Below are 27,186 nucleotides of genomic sequence, written 5' to 3'. Positions count from 1 at the left end.
AAGCGGAGGTTGCGGTGAGCCAAGATTGTGCCACTGCACTCCAGCCTGGACAACAGAGTGAGACTCCATCTCAAAAAAAAAAAACCAAAACAGTAACTTCTGTTGTTACTGTGTCCATTAGGACTAGTGAGGTTATGCTACTGAAATGAGCAGTTCCCTGAATCTCAGGGATCAAACCACCAAGTTGATTTCCTGCTTGCACTGTGCGTCCAGGCTGGATTGGCAGGGGCGGGCTCTGCTCAGTAGAGTCACCAGGGACCCCAGCTGGTGGAGAAGCCCCCATTCCAGTGTGAGAGTCCAGTCTCGTGGCAGGGAAAGAGGTATAAAGGAAGGGGGTAGTTGCACCAGCAATAAAATGCTCCGGCCTGGAGGGAGCACACGTCACTTCTGTTCGTAATGTGTTGATCAGACTGAGCCATACCACGAAGTCACCAGGGGGTCAATCTGCAAAGGAGTGTCGAAGCGGCCACGAGCAACGTCCAGGCTGTCCTGTCATCCTTCCTGTCGCCGCAGGACCACTGAGGCCTGGGTCAGCTGCCTTTCAAATTCACTGTTGCTGAGACCCATGGTTTTCAGTTGAGATGAAAGCTAAGTTATCAAAGAAACGTGAGTCAGTCTTAAATATAGGAATGGTGCCATTCTGATAACGCGAAGTGGCTGAAAAGTTAGAGAATTGGCTTAAGGTGTCAAAAGGAGACATCTTACTCAGCAGAATGTAAGTGATTGGGGGGAAAAATCGTGTCTCCTGAACTAATTCCTCAACAACGTGGTTACCTATGTGTTTCATTTTTCTCTTGCTGTATAGTGAATCACTCCAAAACTCAGGGGCTTACAGCAGCAGCCGCCGTGTTATCCTGCTTGCTCCTGGTTCTGTGAGCTTGCTGGGCTCAGTGAGGTGGTTGTGGCTTGCGCCCCTCACGTGTGGTTGCAGTCAGACAGTGGCCAGAGCAGAATCTCCCAGATTCACCCACTGGGTTTCAAGAGTAAGCAGCCCAAGAGACAGCAAGTGGGAGCTGCCAGCTCCTTAAGGCCTGGGCCTAGCACGATGCTCTACTGATCAGGCGGTCCCAGACCTCAGATTTGGATGCCTCCAGACGCCCCAAGCTCAGGATGGACAGACAAGAACTCAGTTTTCCTCCCTCCTTCCCTGCCCGCAGGCCACAGCCCTTTCCTTTCTCTCAGGCCCCACAGCCAATCCTTTGATGCATCCTCAGAAGTCATTCAGAATCCACCCCTCCTCCCCACCTCATCGCTGTGGGACGGAAAAGCACCACTACCCTGTTCAGGCCGCCTCTCACCTGGACCATGACAGTAGCCGCCTCACGGTCTCCCTGCCTCCAGTCAAGCCTCCCACCAGAGTCAACTTACACACAGCTACCAGCAGGTTGGTTTTGGAAATTACGGCAAACTACACATAGGTTTACCTTTTTATTTTTTTTTATTTTATTTTTTTTTGAGACAGTCTTGCTCTGTCACTCAGGCTGGAGTACAGTGGCATGATCATAGCTCACTGCCACCTTGACCTCTGTGGCTCAAGGGATCCCACCTCAGCCTCCCAAGTAGCTAGGACTACAGATACGTGCCACCACGCCCAGCTAACATTTTAACGTTTTTTTGTACAGACAGGGTCACACTATGTTGCCTAGGCTGGTCTTGAACTCCTGGCCTCAAGTGATCCTCCTGCGTCGGCCTTGCACAGTGCTCAGATTACAGGTGTGATGACCATTTCAATCATTACAGGTAGACAGTTCAGGGGCAGTTCAGACGCAAGGCATTAAGTGCATCGTGTTGCTGTGCGACTGTCACCACCGTCAATCTGTAGGACTTTTTCATCTTCCCAGACTGAAACTCTGTCCCCATGAAATGCTAATTCTCCATTCCCCCTTCCCCACAATGCCTGGCAGCCACCATGCAGTCTTCTGCTTCTGTGAATTTGACTACTTTAGATACCTCACATAGGTAGAGTCCTGCAGTATTTGTGTTTCTAACTTGATTGTTTCAGTTTGTATCATGTCTTCAAGGTTCACCCTTCTTGTAGAATTTCCTTCCCTTTCAAGGCTGAATAAGGCCACATTTTGTTTATCCATTCACCTGTTTCGTTTTTTTGTTTTTTTGGGGGGTAGGGAGTGGGATGGAGTCTCACTCCATCGCCCAGGCTTGAGTGCTGTGGCACAATTTCAGCTCACTGCGATCTCTGCCTCCTGGGTTCAAGTGATTCTCCTGCCTCAGCTTCCTGAGTAGCTGGGACTACAGGTGCCCACCACGACACCCGGCTACTTTTTGTATTTTTAGTAGAGATGAGGTTTCGCCATGTTGGCCAGGCTGGGCTCGAACTCCTGACCTCAAGTGATCCACTCTCTCTGCCTCCCAAAGTACTGGGATTACAGAGGTGAGCCACCACGCCCAGCCTATCCATTTATCGCTTGATAGACACTTGGGTTGTAGCCACCTTTTGGCTGCTGTGAATCAGTGAACAGATAGGTCTTTTGAGACCTTGCTTTCAGTTCTTTTGTGTATACGGAGGGTTGTTAAAATATATAAATCAGAGCAAATCACCATGCAAGGCCTTCCGCCAGCGTACAACCCCCAAACCATGGGTTCCCAGCTGCCTGACCTGTGTGATTCTGCCTCATATGCCCAGTCACTCCCTGTTATTCGTCCCCTGACTCCACTCCAGCCACAATATCGCATTGGCTGTCCCTCAGGCACAGCAAGTTCGTTTCTGCCCAGGGCTCCCGTGTGCCCCGTTTCACCTGAGCACTTCCCCAGCTCTCATCCAGCTTCCTTAGTGCAGCTAGGCCTCTGCTCAGATGTCTAGTACGTTCGTTATTTATTGCCATGGAACTGATTACCTCCAAACACGGAGCTCAAACACAACAATCATCATTTATTCTCTTTCACTTGGCGTGGCAAAAATTGGGGTTTTTCGGGGTGTTTCTGACTCAGGGTTTCTTACGCCACTGCAGTCAGACGTCAACCAGGGTTGCAGTCTCATCTGAAGGCTCTACTGGGGCTTGGGCTCCACTTCCAAGGTGATTCACTCTCACACAGTGAGTCAGTACTGGTTGTTCGCTGGAAGCCTCGTTCCTACCCACACAGGGCTCTCTGCAGGTCAGGCTGAGCATCCTTACAACATGGTGGCTGATTTGCCCCAGAACAAGCTATCTGAAGATGCAAGGCTGAAACCGTGATGCCCTCTGTGACCCAGCCACTCTTGCCACACCTCACTGGCCACACAGACCAGCCTGATTGACTGTGGGGGGAGACTACACAAGGGCATGACCTGGGATGAGGATTGCTGCGGCCACCTGGGAGGCTGGCAGCCTGACAGGCATCTTCCACCTCTTTCTTTGCCTGACTCACCTCCCTAGCTCTTCACAGATCAACATGCCAATGTGTGTTTGTGTCCTCTGGTAACAGGGAAGCTCCATGGTGGGTAGGGCTTCCTGTCTTCCCTGTGATCTAGCTCTAGGTTGGGCATATGTTTAGGGGACATTTTTTGGATGAATTAATGAGCGACTGAATGGATAAATGATGGCCCCTGACCATGTGAGAATGTGGGAGGAGAATGTCCTCGCTCCTCAGTGTTCAGGCCCCTCATCACCCACCGTCACCTCTTGGCCTGGTCATAGTCAGCTTCAGCCGTGCAGCTCTCCCACAGCCCATGGGGGTGGCATCCCTCCTATGCCTGACCTAGGAACACCCCATCTTCGGCCTCAGTCTCTCGGGGAGGCCACCCTGTCATTTTTACAGTATCTGTCCTCACCCTTCTATCCTTAACCCTAATCGTCAACATAGCTATCCATTGGCATTTATTAAGTGCCTCCTGCATGCCAGCCCTTGTGAAATGAACACTGCAGCACAGGGGATGGTCAGTAGGGAAACCGTCATTGGGCACAGTGGGGTGTGGTGGCAAGTGATGTGGTCTGGAAGGGCCAGAGTCCAAGGTGGGCAAGGATGCTAGGTAGGGAGCTGGGAAGAGCATTCTGCGTGGAGGTCACGGCACACATGAAGATTTGTAAATGGCAGAGCTGGCTGCTGGAGGAACAGGAAGGCTGTGAGCCTGGGGTGGGGGAGGAGGATGGTCAGATTCAGTGTTATGGCCCCTGTGGCCACCATGTGGTTTCTGGGCTGTGGGGTAAAGGATGGGACAGGGAACCAGTAAGACGTGAGAAGACAGCTGCCACCTTCCAGGCAAGAGATAACAGGGATGGTGGCCACTGAGGTGGGAGCAGGGCTGGGCCTGGAAGAGACAGCTCACGAGGGCGGGGGGGCAGGTAGCAGGGGCCTGAGTGGGGAAAGGCTGGCCCTAAGAAAACCAGGGGGAAGTGCCCCCACCCCACCCAGTGCAAAGAACCCCCGTGGAAACGAGCTTTGTCTGCGTGTAAAATTGTGCTTGCTTTCTCATGAGATCAAGCATGTGATGGCAAGAAAATCTGAGAGAAGCCAATAGCAAGGTGGGGGCCATTCAGAGGAGGGGGTGTCAGGGCCAGGGCATCTGTGACGTTGACAAAGATCCTCTCCTTGACCGAACTTTAGTCAGGCCCCTCAACTCTCTCCTTGGCCCGTTCATGAACTTTTTTGTAAAAATCCAGTTTCAGTCAAGAACCCTCCTAGTGAGTTTAGCAAGAACTCCCCACCCTGGATACCTGATCCCCCCTGATACCCAGTCCGGGTCCTCACCCCCCCATCCCTGGGTGAGGTCTCGTCAGTCCAGCCTATCTTTGCAAGAATTCTGTCAGCCGGGATCCCCCTCACCCCAATGTCTCCTCTTCCTGTTTTCCATCCTGAGAGCCCCCTCCAGTCCCACTTGTCCTTGCTGTATTTGGAGTGGAGCCAAGTTCTCTTCTGACATCTCTCTTCCCCTATCACAAGAGTCTTGAATAAAATGTTTCTACATCTATAACCACAGTCCAGCTCTGTTTTTGACTATCCAAGGGCAGGGCTTCCTGTTCACACTTCACCTCAGTTCACACTTTCTAAGGGGCCCCCACCTTCCCAGGACCTCACTTTCTATTTGGGGTCCCGGCAGCCGGGGCTGGCCAGGAGGGAGGATGCGTGTGCAGGGGAACACCCAGGACCTGCCCTTTGACTGTGGGGGTGCCTGTGCCTTCCTGCAGCCCCTGCAGTGGGCATCCTGGCTGTGGACCCCTCGACCTTCGGCCGAGGCCTTCCATCCCATAGGCTTGGAGGGCGTATCCCAGAGGGCAGAGGGCTTTGAGTTCCTGAATGCAAACTTGGGTTCCTTGAAGTAAATCGTCTTCAAACCCTAGGGTGGACAGGGAGCAGTGACCTGTACCTGGGAGGCCGCGTCTGGCTGCTAGACTTTGGGTAAGGGACTTCATGCTCCAAGCCTCAGGTTCCCTGTCCGTCACATGGCCAGGGGCAGTCCTGAGGGTGCACGAGTGGATGTGAAGGTGGGATGCTGGCTTCCCCAGAAGGGGCTGGGGTGGGGGCTCCCTGAAGGTGGGCAGTGCCTGAAACCCCTGAGGTCGCCACTGTGTCCCCCTTCCACTCGGTCCCCACCCTTATGGCTCTGAAATCACTCAGTGGCAAGAGTATGTGCAAAATAAACCCAGAAAGGTAAGTACTGGACACCATAACAGTGGGATGGATGCAGAATTGGGGTCAGGTCGCATCCCACTGGGACACGGGGCCCTCTGGGGAATCCCCCTCTGGGTCCCCCCAGGGAGCACCCGGACTCACCCAGGCACACATGCCAATGAGAGGCCCGGAAGGATCCACAGGCTGGGCACTGCCCTCCCGCCCCGGGGCTGGTCCTGTCCATGGGCCTGGGGCAGGTTGGGTCTGATGGCAACCTGGCCTCCCAGGGAACCTGGGGAGGGGCTCACCTTCCGTGTTTGGGGACAAGGGTGGCTGCTGTGCAGTGACCATGACTGGGCCCCAAGAGTTTTGAGGTTACCAGGTGACAACGGCACCCGTTCTCCAGACGCCTTGTATGCGGGCCCTGACGGCAGGTCATGGCACAGGGGAGAACGGAGGCACAGCGATGGGCAGCGCACGGACTGCAGGGACCACTGTGCTGTCCCAGAAGTGAACGCTGCGTTGGGCACCCCCCTGCCGGCTCGGGCTCCGGCATCTCAAATTAGAGCTGCTATGGAGGAACGGCCAACACAGGCAGCGAGGGAGGCGGGGAGGGAGGCGGCCGCGGCCGGGAGGGCGCCGCTCTTCCGCCTCGGGTCTCCCATTTCCTGGCTGGGGCCCAACGCGTTGGCACCACGTGGGGCCGGGGATCCTTGCGCAGGGCGCCGGGGCTGGAAAGGCCAGGCCTGCGAGAAGAGGGAAAGCGGACGGGAAGGTGGCGACTTTGCCCGAGGTCACACATTTCACAGTCCAGGAAACTGAGGCTCAGGCAGGTTAGGTGACCTCCCTCGTTAGGGTCACCCTGCCACGCTAGCGGCTCCTTTTGAAGGTGGGCGACTGGGGTCCCCCAAGAAGGCGATGCCCACGCCCCGCGAGGTCGCCCCGGTGGGTGCACCTTCTCCCCTGGACTTGGGAGAGCATCGCTGTGCACCGCCTGCTCCGGCTGGTCCCCGTGCGGTGCTGGACGCCCGCCGGCCTCGTGCCCCAGGCCGGCCCTGCACCACCGAGGGCCGGGCTTCCCGCATGACCTCGGGTCCGTGACGTCCCCTCTCAGAGCCGCAGTTTCCTCGTCCCAGGGGTGGGGCGCGAGGCCGAGGGCGGGCGGCGGACGCGGCGGGCCACCGCCCGTGCCACCTGGGCCCCGACTCCGCCACTCGGCGCGCCGGGGCCCGGAAGGGCGGGCCCGAGGCGGACGCGGCCCCCGGCAGGAGCGGGCGGGGCCCGGGAGGCGCGCAGCCGCAGCAGCTGAGGCCGCGCCGAGGGCGGGATTCGAATGCGGGCGGGGCTCGAGTGAGAGGCGGGGCTTAAGGCTGCCGGTCACCGCCCGCGGGGTCTGCGCCCAGCGAGGGGAGGGACTCTGGGCCCCTCACGGCGTCTTAACCGACGCTGGGAGAGGCGGGAGTCGGGTGGCGCCCGCCCACGTCCGCAGCGCCAGGTCGAGCAGGAAGGGGCGGGGCCCGGGGCTCCTGGAGGCGCGGAAGCCGGAGGAGGGGGCGGGGTTCGCGACGGGGCGGGGCTCAGGACTCCTGGAGGCGCGCGGCTCGAGTGAGGGGCGGGGATCAAGGATCCTCGCAGCGGCCTAACCCAGGGCGGCAAGGGGGCGGAACTCGAGTGAGGGGCGGAGTTTAGAGCCCTGGCGGCGCCGTGGAGGGCGCGGCAGGGGCGGGGTCTACCGGAAAGGGGCGGGGCTAAGTGAGGGGCGGGGCTTAGACTCCCCGAGGCTACACTGCAGAAGCCGGGGGACGGGCCTAGTGAAAAGGGGCGGGAGAGCACGGCCCGCGGGCGGCAGTCACTGGAGCGAGTGGACCGGGCGGCTGACCGAGGGGTGCACGCACGGCGCGGCAGACATCTGGGGACTGCAGGCGGCGCCGTGTCCATCGCCATGACAGGTGGGCGCGGGGCTGGCTGGGCGCAGGGGTGCGGGCGCCCTGGATGGGTGGCCCGGCCCGAGGGTCCGGCTGCTTTGCGAGTCGCCTTGCAGGCCGCGCCTGGGCTTCGGCGGCCCAGTGACCTTGGCCCGTCAGCTGCCGGTGGTGCGTGGGTGCACCCTCGAGAGGTGGTGGGTGTCCCGGGGCTTCTGCCCGGCGGGGCCGTGCCAGCCGAGGCGGTGCCCGGCACGATGGGCGGTGGCCAGGCGCGGGGCCGAAGAGGGCGGAGGCTACAGGGCAGCTCCGGGGTGGGGCTGCACGGCCAAGGTCTGGGTTCGGCCGCTGCAGATCTGTGTTGGGAGGTGTCCCGCGGTGGGGAGTTTGGTCTGAAATAGTAGGCGGTGGTAGAAATGACACCAAGGAGCATTCGCAACGGACCTGCTGTGATTCTGGCCATGGAAACAACGCTCCATCCTTGCCACCACCCAAACGAGGTCGCGGGACTGGAGATGCGTTCCTCGGAGGCGTGTCCTTTCTGTGGGTCTCTGTGCAGCCTCCCAGACTCCCTCGGGGATCCACGAACCCCTTGCCCCTGTTTAGGCCTAAGGGAATCGTGAACAGCAAGTGGACCCTCCAAAGCTGTTGTGCTCCACGCTGGTGGCCCCAGCCCAGCCATCCTCGCCGGGGCCTCTCTGGTCTGAGCACCTGCCCACCGTCCTCCTGATCTCAGACAAACAGGGTGACCCTGCTCTGTGGACTTTCCCCTTTTGGAGAAGCCCCAGGAGGGTGATAAGCTGGTAAAGGACCCCATGGCAGCCGGGTCAGGGAATATGGGGGTTCCCAGAAGCCACACTTGATTCTCAATGTTCTGCTTCATGGCGCAGAATTGGCTCAGGGGGTCAGGGTGGCCCCAGAATTCCCTAGTCCTCTCTCCTCCGTGCTCGCTCACTTGAGTTTCAACCTGGGTCCTGCACACAAATAGGATCTCCTGGGCTGGAAACAGATGACTTCCAGGACACCAGGCCAGAAGAGACCCCAGCTGCCACCTGTTCCCCTTTGTCCTCCCTTCGAACCCTTCTTATTTGTGACTACCATTTCTGAGCACTTACTGTACACTGGACCTTACGCTGGGTGATTCCTGTCCAAAATGATCAGATGGGGACACGTGGAATATCTTGTCTGTGTACAGATGGGGAAGCAAAGTCTTAAACTGTGCCCTGCCCGGGGTAGGATTCCCTAGCTCCCTTAGCGAGTTCATCAAAATGACTGGGGCACAATTCAGAGCTGTGTTGGTCTCCAAGGAGGCAGCCGGAGGCCTTGCTGTCCATTGAGGAGCCTTCCTGCACAAAGGGACCCTGTCCCTTGCTGTCCGTCAGAGAAGCCTTCTTGCACAAAGGGACCGTGGAGCTGGGAGAGCACATCAGGCAGGGGTCCCCGAAGGCTCCGACTGTCAGCTTCACCTTTTCGAGAGAGTGGGAGCTGTGTAGGCTTCCCACCTCCTGCGTCTACCCCCTGGGCCTGGAGACATTCCCTCACAACCCTTAGTTTTGGGGATGGGGAACCAAGGCCCATGGAGCACAGCTCTGGGAGGGTCATATGGACAGCCCTGCGAGGCTGCAGACCTGTAATCCCAGGCTCACTGCCTCTGTGCAGCAACTGAGGGCCTACCTCGTGCCAGCCCTCTCTCTGAGCAGCGCATGTGAGCCAGTGCCTGCAGAACACTGAGGAGGTGTCCGTGTGCAGCAGGTGCTTGACAAGTTACCTCCTGGGCTGTGCCGGGCAGTGAGCAGTCTTAGCTGGGCTCAGCACTGGGAAAAGGGGACTTCTAGAAGAAATTCAGGAGGGGAGGTTGATGTCCAAGTGCCTGGACTCCAATTGGTTTGGGGCCGGAGGAACTCAGGAAGGTCTCTTATAGGTAGGACAGCAAGCTGAGCATGAGATAACGAGGTAGAAACCAAGGAATAGGTATTCTCAGCCCAGGATGGGGGTTGCAGATGGAATGGTGCTATTGGGGGCTGCCAGGCAGGAAAGTCTCATGGGCCTAGAGGGCTGGGTGAGCGTGGTTGGGGCCCGCTCCTACGGGGCCTTGAATGCCAGGCTGAGGGCATCAGTCTGGGCTGGTAAGGTTCATGTTGGGGTGATAGAGTGTGGGTCCATGGGCCTGGTGCCAGCTTGGCAAGAAGGCAGGGGATGTGGGATGTGGGTGTGGTGAAGGCTTGGCGGGTGTGTGCCAGAGCGAGCCATCTTCCTTTGTCCTGTAAACAGTTCAGAGACTTGTTTACGGGGAGCTGGCACTGAGATGGTTTCCTTTCTTGTGCCTTTTCTGGCTTCCAAGTGCTGCCTGTGTGTAGTTTGTGTGCACAACTTGCAGGCAACCACAGGAAGCACAGAGCCCCCAAGCCGCAGAGCCCGGATTCAGAACCTGGACCATGCTGCCTATGCCAGCTGACTCATGGCTCACGGTGACTCATGGCTCTGCAGCCGCGGAGGCTCTGCCTGGCTAGCGGCTTGTGGAGCAGGAGGAGGCCTCTACGGGATGCTGGCCACGGTCCACCTACAGCCCTTGCCCTTGGGCCTTGGATCATTCATTGCAGAACTCTTTAGTGAGCACCAGCTGTGTGCCCAGCCACGTGGGCAGCGCTGGAGAGGACAGCCTTGGGCCTGCTCTTGGTCTGGCAGGGGGAGTAGACTGCTGTAGCTGATTACAGTGAATTCGCATGTTCATCAGAGGGGCGGAATGTCTGGATGTCAACAGGTGGTCCTCAACACGGCTGTGCCTGGGCCCGGATCTTGATCAGTCACTTCATATCTGGCTGCAGTCTCGGGCAGGTGCCTTATCTTCTCACTGTGTCTTAGTTTCCCTGTCTGAAAATGGAGGCTGTGGTCATCCTTATGTCGCAGAGCTGTTGGAAGGATGAAGGTTGTAGGTAGATGTAGGGCTCACAGAATGCCAGACATACGGGATTGTTCTGTGGCTAATTCATTTTCGTTCTTGAACTAGAGGGCTGCAGGCACTGGAGCCTGTCCATGTGGCCTTGGCAGGTCACTTGGCATCCCTGTGCTTGGCTTCCTCACCATGATGGGGCTGCTGGCGAATCTGCATAGGCTGCTGGGGGACTCAGTGCAGGTGAGGGCTGAGCCAGACTTCCCAGCCCCAGACACTGCCTCCCTGTGCGGCCCATGGCGAGTGGCTTCAGCCAGATGATGGGGTGGCTGATGGCCTCAAGTGGGCATCGTTGGGGGTAGCCACTGTGTACCAGGATGGCCCCCCTGTTACTCTCTTGAAGGCAGGTATCTGTGGGATAAGGACATGTTCGTGGGGTTGCTTGGTGAATGCCAGCCCGCACCCATACGCTGTGAGCCCTTGGAGGATGTGGACGGATCTGCCCATCACCATGGTCCTGAACCTGGTGCAGGGCAAGCGTGCTAAGACGGGCTGTTCTCACCTGGGCCTCGGTCTGCGGGGTCTACACAGGGCACCATGGAGCATGGCTGCTTTCGGGCAGGTCCACCACATTCTGTGGTACAGAAAGACCAGCCAGGAGGCAGTGGCGACTGGAAAGAGACCTGAGGAAGTGAAACAGTCTGTTGAGTCTGTGCCTCAAGGAGGAAACCCGAGAGGGGCCCCACTGTGTCCAACACGATGACTGTTTTTGTTCTGAGACAGTCTCACTCTGTCACCTGGGCCGGAGTGCAGTGGCATGCTCTCAACTCACTGCAACCTCCAACTCCCGGGTTAAACGATTCTCCTGCCTCGGCCTCCCAAAGTGCTGGGGTTACAGGCACTGTGCCCATCCTTCATTTCTTTTTTCTTTCTTTCTTTTTTTTTTTTCTTTTTTGAGACGGAGTTTTGCTCTTGTTGCCCTGGCTAGAATGCAATGGCATGATCTTAGCTCACTGCAACCTCTGCCTCCCCAGTTCAAGCGATTCTCCTGCTTCAGCCTTCCAAGTAGCTGGGATTACAGGCATGTGCCACCACGCCTGGCTAATTTTGTATTTTTAGTAGAGATGGGATTTCTCCATGTTAGTCCAGCTGGTCTCAAACTCCCGACCTCAAGTGATCCACCGGCCTTGGCCTCCCAAAGTGTTGGGATTACAGGCGTAAGCCACCGTGTCTGGCCTCAGCCTTCATTTCTTTTTAGCACTGAATAATATTCGTTGTATGGACAAGCCAGAGTTTCTTTTCCATTTACATTTTTTTGTGAGAAAATATACAGAAACATAAAATGTACCTTCTTATCCATTTTTCAGTGTACACTTCAGTGATTTAAATTGACTCAGTGTTGTGCAGACATCATCACTGTCCATTTCCAGAACTTCTGTATCATCTCAAACAGAAATTTTGTACCCATTAAACAATAACTCCCCTTGCTTCTTCTGATAATCTCTGTTCTATTTCCTGTCTCTATGAATTTGACTGCTCTAAGTACTTCATATAAGTGGAATCATATAATATCTGTCCTTTTGTTACTTGTTTATTGGACTTAGCATAATGTTTTCAAGGTTCATCCATGTATCAGAATGTCCTTTGTTTTTAGGGCTGAATAATATTCCATTGCGCATATATATATACATATACATATACACTACATTTTGATAATTTCATTCATCTTTTTGGTGAGCATTTGCACTATTTCCATCTTTTGGCTATTTTGAATAATGCTGCTATGTAAACCAGTGTGCAAGTATTCATTGAGTTCCTGCATTTATTTATTTATTTACGACACAGTCTCACTTTGTTGCCCAGGCTGGAGTGCAGTGGTGTGATGTTGGCTCACTGTAACCTCTGCCTCCCGGATTCAAGTGATTCGCATGCCTCAGCCTCCCCAGTAGCTGTCACCACAGGCGAGTGCCACCACACCTGGCTAGTTTTTTGTATTTTTATTTTATTTTATTTATTTATTTATTTAGACGGAGTCTCGCTCTACCACCCAGGCTAGAGTGCAGTGGCCTGATCTTGGCTCACTGCAACCTCCACCTCCCGGGTTCAAGCGATTCTTCTGCCTCAGCCTCCCCAGTAGCTGGAAGTACAGGCGTTCGCCACCATGCCCGGCTAAATTTTGTATTTTTTTTAGTAGAGATAGGGTTTCACCATGTTGGCCAGGCTGGTCTTGAACTCCAGACCTCATGATCCACCCACCTCTGCCTCCCAAAGTGCCTGGACTACAGGCATGAGCCACCACGCCTGGCCTGTATTTTTTTTTTTTTTTTTTTTTGAGACAGAGTCTCACTCCATCACCAGGTGCCAGGCTGGAGTGCAGTGGCACGACCTCAGCTCACTGCAACCTCTGCCTCCCGGGTTCAAGCAATTCTCCTGCCTCAGCCTCCTGAATAGCTGGGACTACAGGCACGTGCCACCACACCCAGCTAATTTTTTTGTATTTTTAGTAGAGACAGGCTTTGCCGTGTCGTCCAGCCTGGTCTTGAACTCTTGACCTTAAGCAATCTGCCCATCTCGGCCTCCCAAAGTGCTGGGATGACAGGTGTGGGCCATGGCACCCGGCAGAGGTCCTGCTTTTATTGTCTAGGGTATATACCTGGAAGTAGAATTTCTGGATCACACAATAATTCTATGTTGACATTTTTGAGGAACTGCCATACTGTTTTTTTCCACAGTGACTGCACTGTTTTACATTTTCACCAGTAATGCCCAAGAGTTTGAATTTCTTCATATCCTTACCAACACTTGTTATATTATAATATATAGCTATCCTAATGAGTATGAAGTGATATCTCATTGTGGTTTGAGTTTGCATTTCCTTAATGACTAATGAGCTTTTTTTTTTTTTTTTTTTGAGATGGAGTCTCGCTCTGTCTCCTAGGCTGGAGTTCAGTGGCGCGATCTCGGCTCACTGCAACCTCCGCCTCCCAGGTTCAAGCAATTCTCCTGTCCAGCCTCCCAAGTAGCTGGGATTACAGGTACACACCACCATGCCCGGGTAATTTTTGTATTTTTAGTAGAGATGGAGTTTCTCCGTGTTGGCCAGGCTGGTCTTGAACCCCTGACCTCAGGTGACGCACCCGCATCAGCTTCCCAAAGTGCTGGGATTACAGGTGTGATGAGCATTTTTTTCAGGGTCTTATTGGCCAGTTGTATATTTTCTTTAGAGAAATTTCTATTCAAGTTATTTGCCTGTTTTTGAATTTCATTCTTTGTGTCTTTTGCTGTTCAGTTATAGGAGTTCTTTATGGAGTATGAATACTAATCCCTTATGAGATATATGCTTTGCAAATATTTCTCCTATTTATATGAACTGTTTTTTCACTCTGTTTTTTCCCACTCTTTTAATTAAAAATAGAGTTTAACTCTAGACCAGGCGTCCCCAAACTATAGCCCGTGGGCTGCATGCGGCCCCTTGGGGCCATTTATCCGGCCCCCCGCTGCACTTCAGGAAGTGGCACCTCTTTCATTGGTGGTCAGTGAGAGGAGCACAGTACGTGGCAGCCCTCCAGTAGTCTGAGGGACAGTGAACTGGCCCCCTGTGTAAAAAGTTTGGGGATGCCTGCCCTAGACTCTCTTATTCTATGCCAGTGACCCATACATCTTTCTTTACGATAGTACCACATTGTTTTCATTATTGTAGCTTTTTACACTAATTTTGGAAAGCAGGAAATATGAGTCTTCCAACCCTGTTTTGGTGGTGGTGGTGGTGATGGTGGTGGTGTTTTGTTTTGCTTTTTTAAGATTTTTGTTGTTGGCTATACAGGTATCTTGAAATTCTATAGGAGTTGGGTTTTTCTATTTCTGCAAAAAACCCTTGAGGTTTTGATAGGGATTGCTTTGAATCTGTAAATTGCTTTGGGTAGTGCTTGCAGCAGTGTTTTGTGGTTTTCAGTGTACAAGATTTTCATCTTCTTGATTAAATTTTTCCGTAAGTATTTTATTCTTTTCAATGCTATTGTAAATTGAGTAGTTTTCCTAGTTTTTGGATTGTTCATTGTTAGTATGTAGAGATGAAATAATTTGGTGTGTTGATTTTATATCTTGCAACCTTGCTGCATGATTTTAATTAACTCTAACTTTAAAGAAAAAGATTTTGGCTGTGTGCAGTGGCTCACGCCTGTAATCCCAGCACTTTGGGAAGCCAAAGCAGGTGGATCAGGAGGTCAAGAGATTGAGACCGTCCAGGCCAACATGGTGAAACCTCCAAAATTCGTGTAAAAAGCTCAAAAATCTCTACTAAAAAATACAAAAAATTAGCTGGGCATGACGGCATGCTACTGTAGTTGCAGCTACTCAGGAGGCTGAGGCAGGAGAATTGCTCGAATCCAGGAGCGGAGGTTGCCGTGAGCCGAGGTCGCGCCACTGCACGCCAGCCTGGCGCCTGGTGACAGAGTGATACCGTCTCAAAAAAGAAAAAAAAAAAAAAGATTTTAGGGTTTTCTCTATTTAGAATCACGTCATCTGTGAACAGAAGAAAGTTTACTTTTTCCTTTACAATTTGGATGCCTTTTATTCCCTTTTCCTTGCCTTGCCTAATTGCTCTGGTTAGACCTTCCAATACTAGGTTGAACAGAAGTGGTGAAAGTAGACATCTTCATTTCCTGATCTTAAAGAGAAAGCTTTCAGTCTTTCACCATTAAGGTATGATGTGAGCTGTCGGCTTTTCATATAAAAATATCCTTCAACAGGCTGGGTGAGGTGGCTCTGCCTGTAATCCCAGCACTTTGATCCCAGCACTTTGGGAGGCCGAGGCAGGTGGATCACAAGGTTGACAGATGGAGACTATCCTGGCCAACATGGCGAAACCCCATCTCTACTAAAAATGCAAAAATTAGCTGGGCATGGTGGCACATGCCTGTAATCCCAGCTACTCGGGAGGCTGAGGCGGAAGAATCACTTGAACCCAGGAGGCGGAGGTTGCAGTGAGCCAAGGTTGTACCAGTGCGCTCCAGCCTGGCAACAGAGCAAGACCCCGTCTCAAAAAAAAACCCAAAAACCAAAAAACAAACAAACAAACAAACAAAAACAAAAAAACTGAGGATATTCAAACCCCTTATATAAAATGGTATAATATTTGCACCTACACACATCCTCCCATATATTTTAAATCATCTCTAGGTTACTTATAATAGCTAACACAATGTAAATGCTACGTAAATAAGTGTCGTACTGCATTTTTAAAACTTGTATTTTTTGTTGTATTGTTATTTTTTATTGCTTTTTCCCAAATATTTTATATCTGTTGTTGACTTAATCCCTGGATATGGAACCTGCAGAGACAGAGTGCCAACTCTATAGCCTTTATCATGTTGAGGAAGTTACCTTCTGTTTTAGTCCATTTTGTGCTGCTAGAACAGAACATTTGAAACTGGGGAATTTATAATGAGCAGAAATTTTTAGGCTCATGCTTCTAGAGGTTTAGAAGTCCAAGGTGGCGTTTGGTGAGGGCCTTCTTGCTGCGTTATCCCATGGTGGAAGGCAGAAGGGCTAGAGAGGAAGAAACCAACGTGAAGCTTCGAGCCCTTTTGTGATTGGCATTAATCCATTCATGACGGTAGAGCCCTCATGACCTACACACCTCTCGTTGGGCATTATCTCTCAGTACCATTACCTTGGGGATTAAGTTTCCAATACATGCTTTTTGACACATTCAAACCATAGCATCTTCTAGACCTAATTAATTGAATGTTTCTATCAAGAAAGGATCTTGACATTTATCAAATGCTTTTTCTGCATCAACTGAAATGGCTGTGTAATTTTTTCCCTTCATCTTATTAATGCGGTATACTTCCTTGATAGATTTTTTCATTTTTACATGTTGAACCATCCCTGTATTCCAGGAATAAGTCAATCTGTAATTCTTTTAATATGCTGCTGAATTTGATTCGCTAGTGTTTTGCTGATTTTTCCATCAATATGCATAAGGAGTATTGGTCTGTGGTGTTCTTTTGCATTTTTCTCTTTTTGCAGAGACAAGGCCTTGCTGTATTGCCCAAGTGATCTTGAATTCCTGGCCTCAAGTGACCCTCTCGCCTGTCTCCCAAAGTGGTTTTCTTTTCTTAAAGCATCTTTGTCTGACTTTGGAATCAGGGTAAAGCTGACCTCAGAGAATTCGTTATGGAGTGTTCCCTCCTCTTCAGCTTTTTTGGAAAAGTTTGAGGAAGATTGGTATTAGTTCTTCTTTAAATGTACCCCAAAACCTAAAATGCAATAAAATAAATTAAAAAATAGATAAATAAACGTATGGTAGAATGAACCAACAAAGCTATCTGGTCCTGAGCTTTTCTTTCCTGGAACATTTTTGATTAATGATTTAATCTTCTTACTAGTTATTGGTCAGGTTTTTTATTTATTTGTGATTTAGTTTTGGTAGATTGTGTTTCGGGAATGTTTTCATTTCATTTATCCAATTTGTTGATATACAGAGGTTCATAGTGTACTTTTATATTCCTTTTTATTTCTGTAAAGTTCGTGGTAATGTCCTCACTTTCGGTCCTGATAATAGTAATTTGAGTCTTGTTTTTGTCGGTCTAGCTAGTTTCGTCATTTTTATTGATCTTATCAGAGAATCAACTTTGGTTTTCTTGATTTTTCTCCACAGTTTTTTGATTCTCTATTTCCTTTGTCTTCACCCTAATCTTGATTATTTCCTGCCTTCTGTGACCTTTGGGTTTAGTTTGTTCTTCAGTCTCTCCGGTCTTTGCTCTTTCCTTTTCTCATTCCTTAAGGTCTAATGTTAGGTTACTGATTTAAGATTTTCTTAAATATATGCATTTGCAACTCTAATTTGCCCTCTCAGCTTTGCTTTTGCTGCATCCCTTAGGTTTTGGTGTGGTATAGGGTGTGTGTGTGTGTGTGTGTCTGTGTGTCTGTGTGTGTGTGTGTGTGTGTGTGTGTGTGTGTCTGTGTGTGTGGTTTTCTCATATGATTTCCTAATTTCCCTCATGATTTCTTTTTTGATCCATTGGTTGGTTGTTTGAGACAGACTCTCACTCTGTCATCCAGGCTGGAGTGCAGTGGTGCGATTTCAGCTCACTAGAACCTCCGCTTCCCAGATTGAAGCAATTCTTGTGCCTCAGTCTCCCAGGTAGCTGGGATTACTGGTGTGCATCACCATGCACGGCTAATTTTTGTATTTTTAATAGAGATGGGGTTTCGCCATGTTGGCCAGGCTGGTCTCAAACTCCTGGCCTTAAGTGATCTGACTGCCTCAACTTCCCAAAGTACTGGGATTACAGGTGTGAGCCACCACTCCTGGCCTCATTGGCTATTTAATTTTATCATATTTGTGAGTTTTTCAGTTTTCTATTATTGCTGTATAGCTTCATTCTATGTGATCAGAAAATATTGTTGTATGATTTTAACCTTTTAAAATATTTTAAAGCTTATTTTTGGCCAGGCGTGTTGGCTCACACCTGTATCCCAGCACTTTGGGAGGTCGAGGTGGATGGATCATGAGGTCCAGAGATCGAGACCAACCTGGCCAACGTGGTAAAACCCTGTCTCTACTAAAAATACAAAAAAATTAGCTGGGCGAGGTGGCACACCCCTGTAGTCCCAGCTACTTGGGAGGCTGAGGCAGGAGAATCGCTTGAACCCAGGAGATGGAGATTGCAGTAAGCTGAGATCGTACCACTGCACTATAGCCTGGGCATCAGTGTGAGACTCTGTCTCAAAAAATAAATAAATAAATAAAACTTATTTTGTGACCTATCTAGGGGAATGTTTCATGTACACTTGAGAAAAACGTCTATTCTCTATTATTGGATATAGTGCTCTGTAGATGTCTACCAGGTGTAATTGGCTTATGGTGTTGCTGGAGTCCTCTCTTTCCTCAGTTATCTTCTGTCTGGTGGTTCTATCTCTTATTGTAAGTGGTGTTTTGAAGTCTCCAAATATTATAGAGATATCTATTGCTCCCTTCAATTCTGCCAGTGTTTGCTTCATATATTTTGAAGCTCTGATATTGGGTGCATATATGTTTATAACTGTTACATATTCTTGATGGATTTATCCTTTTATTAATACATAATATACTTTTTAATCTCTTATAACAGTTTTTACTTGTAGTCTATTTTGTCTGATATTAGTATAGCTACCTCAGCTCTCTTTTGGTTACTGTTTGTACAGCATTTTTTTTTACATCCTTTCACTTTCAACCTCTTTGTGTCTTTAGATCTGAAGTGAGTCTTTTGTAGACAGCGTGTAGTCGTATCACGTTTGAAAAATCCATTCTGCCTATCTATGCCTTTTGATAGGAAAGTCTGGCTGGGCACGGTGACTCACGCCTGTAATCCCAGCACTTTGGAAGGCTGAGGCAGGCAGATCACCTGAGGTCAAGAGTTTGACACCAGCCTGGCCAACATGGTGAAACCCTGTCTCTACTAAAAAAATGGCAAAACTAGCCAGGCATGGTGGCACGTGCCTGTAATCCCAGGGAGAATTGCTTGAACTCAGGAGGAAGAGGTTGCAGTGAGCCAAGATCCGGCCATTGCACTCCAGCCTGGGCAACAGAGCAAGACTCCATCTCAAAAAAAAAAAAAAGAAAGTTTAACCTATTTACATTTGAAGTAATTGCGAATAAGGAATGCATTACTACTGCCATTTTGCTATTTTTTTTCCTGTATGTCTTGTAGCTTTTTTGACCCTTATTTATTCTCTTACTGCTTTCTTTTGTGTTTTGTCGATTTTTTCATAGTAACACATTTAGATTCCCTTCTCATTTTCTCTTGGGTTCTATTCTGTAGCTATTTTCTTTGTGTTTTCCCCTCTGTCTGTGGGGAAACAGGACAAGCGGCCACAAGTATGTAAGGTGACACACTTGTTCAGTCCCCTGGTTCAGTCCCCGCTGGGATCCTGTGCCCCATCCTCTCCATGCTCTCCGCCGTCACTCCACCGCTCAGCCTTAAAGATCTGTCGTTCTAAGAAACATTCTTAATGGGAAAGAATGGTACAATGATGCTTAACAGTGATGCTAGGGGAAAAAAAGGCAAGTGAAAAGCGTTTCTAACTCTGGGAGAACTGACTGGTTTACTGTTGGTAGAAGCTTCTTAGGGCCTTGAAGACACATTGTGTCCCATGGTGATGCCAGCACGGGCCACCCTGAGCCCTGTGTCCCTGTATCTGTGCCACAGTGAAGATCTGCAGAGCCTATGTCTGGGCATTCTCAATTTTGAACTCCGGAGCTCAAGTGATCCACCCACCTCAGCCTCCCAAAATGCTGGGATTACAAGCGTGAGCCATCGCGCCTGGCCCTGGGCATTCTGAGCCACCCGTGTCCCCTGTGCCTTCCGCAGACATCAGCTGTTTCCTGATGGCCCTGCAGGTAGCCCTTGAAAAGTGGATTCTTAGCCCCTCTGAGTTTGTTTTCTGTGATAAGCTCTGTGAAAGTGGTTTCCACCACAACCCCTCCCTTCGACCTTCTGACGAGGCAGGTTGGCAGGAGGCAGGATGGCAGGGCAGGGGCAGCTCTCAGCTGTGCAATGCGCGCCGCACAGGCTGGGAGGGCTGTGACCCTGCAGGTGTACACCCTCGGTGGGCACCCTCCTCAGGGGTGATGCCTCCTGTGGTCAGTGTCAGCATGAGGCTGCTATCTCTGGTCCCCTTGGGCTGTGCTGGCTCATGCTCCTGTGCTGTCTGTTTTAGATCAGACCTACTGCGACCGCCTGGTGCAGGACACACCTTTCCTGACAGGCCACGGGCGCCTGAGTGAGCAGCAAGTGGACAGGATCATCCTCCAGCTGAACCGCTACTACCCACAGATCCTTACCAACAAGGAGGCGGAAAAGGTGCTGAGGAGGTGAGGGGGGTGCCCAAGACACTGCTCAGTTTCCCTTCCTTTCTGGGCGAGGAGAAGCTGGTGACCAGCCCTGGGTCATTCTCTCACAGGATGACACACTAGGTATGTCAGGATTCAGAGGGGACGCAGCTGGACCTGACTATTAAGGCTGCCTGAGCTACAAACTGGCCCTTTGGGGTGAGCCCAAATGAGCCTAGAACATCATCAGGTCTCTGTGCCTCGGTTTCTTCATATGTAATTGGGCTTGCTTTCCCCTTCTCCAGTGGCTGGGAGGGTTACAGGAGATAAGACGTGATGACACACGAAGCACTCGACAGTGTAAGACGTGGTAGTGGGGGAGATGAGACAGGGGATGAGAGGGAGGGCTGAGGAGGGAGGGCAGAGGGAGAGCGGAAGTGGGATGGGGACCAGAGGCTGGGCCTGGCCCTCCCCAGTGCCACAGGGCTTTGCGCTCTGCATCTTCCGAAGGTTCAAAGTGGGCAAACGTTTGCTTCCTTTTCTCTAATTTCTACTGTACGAGGCTGGAAAGCCCAGCACGTCGCAGGTAGGCAGCCAAGCTTCTAGGCAAGCAGACGCTGACCCACAGCCGCACGTCACTCTGCCCCTCTCAGCAGTGCTGAGCGGGCTGGTCCCCCAGGAGCCCCAGCTTCCCCATGGCGGAGTGGATGCCTTGAGCCCTGGGCTGGCAGGTGTGGTGAGGACTGGCTGAGCTGAGCCAAGTAAATGCCTGCCCAAGGGCCCTCGTCCCTCGACGGCCCTCCAGCCCTGTGGGCAGCCACGCTCATCACCCCATCTCACAGAGGTGGTCTCAAGGCCCAAGAGTCAGCCACTTGCCCAGGTCACTCATCTCAGGAGTGTCAGGTTACATTCTGAGTTCATCCTATTACGTGGGAAAGTGCCCAGGGCCAGTGGCTGTCACTCTGTCACATGGCCCTGGCCTCTCAGAGCTGCAGAGCTGGCCACACCAGGATGGCTCTGCTGGAGATGGCATTTAAGGTGCAATTCCTGGGCTCTGTCTTGGGAGGTCTGTTCTGCCCATCCCTCCAGTGCCCAGTGGCCCTGAGGGGACACGGGATGAGAGAGTTGGGCATCCCCTGCCGGCCCTGCCCACGTCTGTGGCTCTGGCGCCCCCGCTGAACCATCTGTTCCTTGAGAGCTGTCACCAAGACCAGAGGGATGGGCTGTGGGTGCCAGAGACTGCTAGGCCTTTGGGGTACGGGTCCTGCCAGCCTCTTTCCCCTGTGGGTGACTCCAATTGAGTCCCTTCTCCTCTTGGAGCTGTCATTTCCTCACGTTGCAAGGGGTCATGGTGCCATGTGCAGGGCTGTCCTGAGGGCTGGGGCATTTCCGGGAACAGTGAGGCTGGCCCACAGCAGGACAGGAGTCAGCACAGGCCCTGCTCCCGGCTCAGGCGCTGCTTCTGCTAGGAAGGTGGTACAGTCAATTTGCATGTTTAGGCGCTCAAATCCATCTCTTAATATTGTAATCGAAGTCTAATACATGTTCAGTTTTTAAAAGTTTAGAAAGTTTCAGATGTTTATACAAGGAAAAGCACAGATTTCTTCCTCCCAGGCACCGCAGCCCGTGTCACCCATGTGGCTGCCATTCATTTCCACACTGCCCCGGAATGGCAACTCCAGTTCCCTGCGGCCGTGTAAATGACATGTTGCCACTAGGTGGCAGCACCAGGCCACAGACTCCCTGTGGCCTGTCCACTGACCTTGAGAACCACACAGTCTCTGTCAGACACATCGAAAGAGCCAACACTTCCGTCAACTTTTTTTTTTTTTTTCTTTCTGTGTTTTGTTTTGAGAGAGTCTCTGTGGCCCAGGCTGGAGTGCAGAGGTGTGATCTCGGCTCAAAGCAACCTCCGCCTCCTGGTTTCAAGTGATCCTCTGGCCTCAGCCTCCCAAGTAGCTGGGATTACAAACATGTACCACCATGCCTGGCTCATTTTTGATCGTTTTAGTAGAGACGGGGTTTCACTATGTTGGCCTGGCTGGTGTCAAACTCCCAGCCTGAAACTCCTGATCTGCCCGCCTTGGCCTCCCAAAGTGCCGGGATTATAGACATGAGCCATATAATGAGCTTCAACTTATTTTTTAAATACTTGAATCACATTCCTCTAGACTGAGAAAGAACAGAAGTCAGCACTGATGCCATCACTTCATTGATTCCCTGCCATAGCCTACCGGGTGGGTTCATTATCCCCTTTTTACAAATGAAGAAACCAAGTCTCAGGGGGGTGGAGTAGCTGGCTAAAGTCACACAGGAAGCCACACTAAGTCTCAACACTTGGAACGATGTCACTGGCCCTGTGCTTTCCTTGTGACCGCTCCCAGCCTCAGTTTCCCAACCTTCCGCCCCACAGGGAGTATGAGGAGTAGCCGTGATGCCTGCGACAGAGGCAGTGTCAGGCACTGTGGTGTGTGGGTAGCGGGCAGGGCGTCACAGGGTCCAGCAGGTATCCTGACACCCGATGGGGAAGCTGAGGCTGGGGACCTGAGCCTGGCACTCTGCCCTGCCCCACAGCCAGCCCCTCTGGCCTGATCTTCCCTGGCACCCCCTTGTACCCTCAGTTCCGGAACCCCAAGGCGTCCTTGCGTGTGCGGCTCTGTGACCTCCTGAGCCACCTGCAGCGGAGTGGTGAGCGGGACTGCCAGGAGTTCTACCGAGCCCTGTACATCCACGCCCAGCCCCTGCACGGCCGCCTGCCCAGCCGCCATGCTCTGCGTAAGTTTCACCCCCCAGCCACGCATGCTTGGTGCTGGCCAGGGAGAGCACCCCAGCCTGCTGTTGATGGTGTGGATGTCCTCCGGACTGCCCAAGTCCGCTGCAGCCCAGGCCTGGCATCCCCTCTCACCCAGCCCCTCCCTAGAGGGCACCCTACGGCCCTGAGGGGAGAGTGTGGCAGGCTCAGGCGGTGCAGTCTCTGTCTCCACTCCCTCTCCTCCGTCTCTCATGGCAGTTCCCACGCAGAAGGGGACATCCTGTACATCTACTCTTGCTCTTCCTTTTCTAGCCTCATTCCAGGGAGATCCCTTCGTATCTGCCTGGGTAGCAGCCTTGTTCCCACAGCTGCAGGGCGCTCCTAGGGGGGTAATTCCCCAGCTGGAATTACCCAACCCCATGACAGGCCCTTTCATTGCAGCAATCTGCACACGTGTGGGTGTTTCCACAGGGCATTGTCGGGCACGGGTGGCTGGTCCCAAGCCCGTGAATTTTGGTTTTGAGGCTGCTGTCCCCAGGCGGCGTGCGGTCAGGCCCCAGGAGTCGTGTGGATGCCAGTAGCCCGGGGCCCTCAGAACTGCTAAGACCTGGGAGACACCTCAAGGCAAAGATGGCAGCTTGGATCGGACGCCTTCATGTTCAGGGCCCTCGGAGGAGGGGTTGCTGCCCCTCTGTCCTCAGACAATAGGACAGAGACCAGAGGGGCTGGATGGGGCTGGCTCGTCCTAGGCTACTGGCCTGGGGTCTCTGACCCCCTGGAGGCCTCCCCAGGCTCCACAGGACACAGTGCAGATGGTGGGCAGGGAGAGCTCAAGGGCAGGCCCAGCCCCGAAGGTGGGACTGGCTCTCCCTCCCCAACCACCAGTATGCCACAGGGGGCTGTCAGAACCAGGCAGGGCCAAGCCTTGGCCCTGCTGCAGGCAGAGCATCATCTGTGGCTCCCAGGTGCCTAAAGGCCTCCAGCACGTCACAGGCTAGAGAGCCTCCCAGGGAGGCCTGGGCAGAAAGTTCCAGGCCAACTGCACCCAGTGAGGCAGCCACCACGCTGACAGCAGCCACACTGTCCACAGCGATGTTCGTGCTGCATTCGGTGCCTGTGGCCACCAGGGTACAATGGCCCTCCGATGCCCATGGCCCTTGAAGTCACGAGAACTGGACCAGAGGAGAGGACTCAGACTGTGCATAGTTCCTGAGGAAGGCTGGCCTCAGGTCCCGCGGTCTGGTCTGGCCTGGCAGCCCCGGGAGGCAGTGACGGCCTCGGGCTTCCTGTGGGGTGACCGGCTTGCTCTCTGGCCCTGCCCATTGACTGACTAACCGTGCTCTGTGGTTTTGTTTCCAGAGAATTCAGATTGCACAGAGCTAGACTCGGGCAGCCAGAGCGGCGAGCTGAGTGACAGGGGTAACGCCTCCCTGCTGCCCCTCCCTCTCTCTCCCTCTCTCTTTACCCTCCCCAGGGCTCCATCTCCGCCTCAGGGGCTTCTCCACCCCAAGTCCGGCTCCATTCCTGGCCTTCTGTTGGTGACAGACCCCCTACGGTGCTCGCTTGGGGGCTCTTCAGGCAGCACCTCAGCCTGGCACCTGCACTCCCCTGCGCAGCCCCGGGTCTCAGGACCCCGCCCCTCTGAGGCCCAGGGGGGCCCTGTTCACACTGCTTTCTCCCCAGGACCCGTGAGCTTCCTGGCTGGCCTGGGCCTTGCCGTGGGACTGGCCCTGCTGCTGTACTGCTATCCGCCAGGTGGGTGCAGGCGGACCCTCACGGGCCGGGCTTGCTTCCGCTCTGCCACCAAGCTAGGGCCCCGGACCCTGTCCAATTCAGGACCCCTTGGCCTCTCTGTACCTCAGTGTCCACACTTGGCAGGGCTCGTGAGAAATGGGATGTGAGGAGACCCCCAGAGTCCGCTGCACCTGCACCCTTGGGACCCAGAGAATGATGATCCCTAGTGGGAGGAGGGTGCAGCCAGGACTCCAGGTGTTAGAAAGCGCTGCCACACCTGTGACTTTGGCCACACCTCTGACCTTGAGCCATGTGGGGCCCTTGAGCAGGTCACCTGCCCCAGGGCCTTGGGTCTCCACCAGCCACACCTGATACAAGGAGCCTGCCAGGCTGCTCTGCTGGCACCGGGACTGTCCTGGCCCATCTCCCCTTTTCTGTGATGCCTGAGTTTGTTGTGCTGGGAGGCCTACTGGGTGCAGAGACACAGACACACACAGCAGGACCCAAAGGCCCATGGGGCACTCGGACGGGGGCTGGGGGCTCTGGAATCTGCCCAATTCTTGCCTTTTCAACTCAAGCCGAGACCATGACCGGGAGGGGCACCCTGCCCCAGTGCCCCCCGCCTTGGGACGGATGGAAACAGAATTCTCCTGCGGGACTGGCTCCCGAGCGTTTGCCTCCCCTTTTGTCTTCTAGACCCCAAGGGCCTGCCAGGGACCCGGCGCGTCCTCGGCTTCTCACCTGTCATCATCGACAGACATGTCAGCCGCTACCTGCTGGCCTTCCTGGCAGATGACCTGGGCGGGCTCTGACGGGCCCCGGACCCGGGCCTCCCCTGCCGCTCAGCCAAAGAGTCCTCCAGCCAGCCCAGTGAGAGCTGCTGCTGCTTTTTCTAAATGCTTAGTTTTCATTATTTACAATTTGTGTAAGAAACGCATCTTCATCTTACAAGGTGCTGACCCAGATTAAATATTCAAGTGCTGTCAGCCTGCCTCGTTCCTCAACCTCAGGAGGGTTTCAGAGGTTACTGCAGCTATGGCTGCTCCCACTGGGGCTGGGCCCTGGTGCTCCCGGCACCCCCGGCTGCTGGCACAGACGTCAGGCAGACACCCTCCACGTGGGCTCACCTGCCTCAGATATAAGCCCCCCGGCACCGCCCCCATACCTCAGATGTCCCCGACACACACACACTGCCCCCACCTCAGATAAGCCCCCAGGTACTGCTCACCACCTCAGATGTCCCCACACACTGTCCCCTCCCACCTCAGATGTCCCCACACACTGTCCCCTCCCACCTCAGATGTCCCCACACACTGTCCCCTCACAACTCAGATGTCCCCACACACTGTCCCCTCACACCTCAGATGTCCCCACACACTGTCCCCTCCCACCTCAGATGTCCCCACACACTGTCTCCTCCCACCTCAGATGTCCCCACACACTGTCCCCTCCCACCTCAGATGTCCCCACACACTGTCTCCTCCCACCTCAGATGTCCCCACACACTGTCCCCTCCCACCTCAGATGTCCCCACACACTGTCCCCTCCCACCTCAGATGTCCCCACACACTGTCCCCTCCCACCTCAGATGTCCCCACACACTGTCTCCTCCCACCTCAGATGTCCCCACACACTGTCCCCTCCCACCTCAGATGTCCCCACACACTGTCCCCTCACAACTCAGATGTCCGCACACACTGTCCCCTCCCACCTCAGGTGTCCCCACACACAGACTGTCCCCTCCTCCCACCTTCTGTGACACACACACACACACACACACACACGCACACACACTCTCTGGCCGCTGAGCCTGGGCAGAGACCTGATCTCTGCCTCGTCTGCTCTTCCCGGAAGCCTTTTTGTGGGGAAACAACAGTATTTCTCAACCCACAGAATCATCATGAGTTTGCGTTTTCCAGGGGGTTTCTGGAGACACCCAGGCTTTGCCTCAGAAGGAGGCGGTAGAGGGGCGAAGACACTGGAGGTGCAAGGGGCAGCTCCCGGAGGGGCCCTGCTCAGCCACGGGGTCACCGCGCAGGACCGTGGGAACCAGGCTGCTGGTGGAGTCTGGACTCCGGGCTGTGACCTCCGATCACCCAGCGGCCCCGCTGCTTGGGTCATCACAGTGCCTGCCCCTTCAGGGAACTGAGGGCCTGGGGCAAGGAAAGCCAGGGCCTTGGAGCCCTCGCACCTGCCGGCTGCCCCGTGCCCATGGTGGGGGGACAGCTGGGGGACAGCCCTGGCTGCCCACCTGTGAAATGGGAGCCCTGCCCGGGACGCCTCCTTCAGCCTGGGCTCCGTCCCAGCCCCTCCCCCACAGAAATCCGGTTAGGAATTTACCACCTGGTTCCAGCTGCGAAGAACGGTCGCACACGTAGTGAAGGTGACAGATGTCTGGGTCAAGGGTGTAGACAGGAAGGAGGGGTCTCCAGGGACACTAGCATTCTGTGACTGCGTCAGTGAAGGCGGGAAGCCTAGGCTGCAGGACGCAGGCCGGTGTGCGGCTGGGCAGCCCTAGGTGGCCCCG

At 53.5% G+C, this 27,186-nt stretch overlaps 1 protein-coding gene across 3 annotated transcripts; it reads left to right on the top strand.

The window, feature by feature from the left end:
• Window positions 1-7,314: 7,314 nt before the first annotated feature.
• Window positions 7,315-25,645, top strand: CARD19 (caspase recruitment domain family member 19). 3 transcript variants are annotated; one of them, XM_003938178.4, is made up of 6 exons: window positions 7,315-7,493; window positions 20,062-20,204; window positions 22,795-22,948; window positions 24,285-24,344; window positions 24,609-24,680; window positions 25,356-25,645. In XM_003938178.4, the coding sequence occupies exons 1-6, from the start codon at window positions 7,487-7,489 to the stop codon at window positions 25,469-25,471; spliced, it is 552 nt and encodes a 183-aa protein (XP_003938227.1). In that variant the 5' UTR covers window positions 7,315-7,486; the 3' UTR covers window positions 25,472-25,645. The 3 variants fall into 3 exon arrangements, with proteins under 3 accessions (XP_003938227.1, XP_010347081.1, XP_039330876.1); XM_010348779.3 differs by lacking the exon at window positions 24,285-24,344; XM_039474942.2 differs by having other exon boundaries at window positions 24,285-24,680.
• Window positions 25,646-27,186: the final 1,541 nt, after the last annotated feature.

This window comes from Saimiri boliviensis, chromosome 2 (assembly GCF_048565385.1).
Source record: "Saimiri boliviensis isolate mSaiBol1 chromosome 2, mSaiBol1.pri, whole genome shotgun sequence".
Lineage (NCBI taxonomy): Eukaryota > Metazoa > Chordata > Mammalia > Primates > Cebidae > Saimiri > Saimiri boliviensis.
This window is presented reverse-complemented; position numbering and strand designations above follow the sequence as displayed.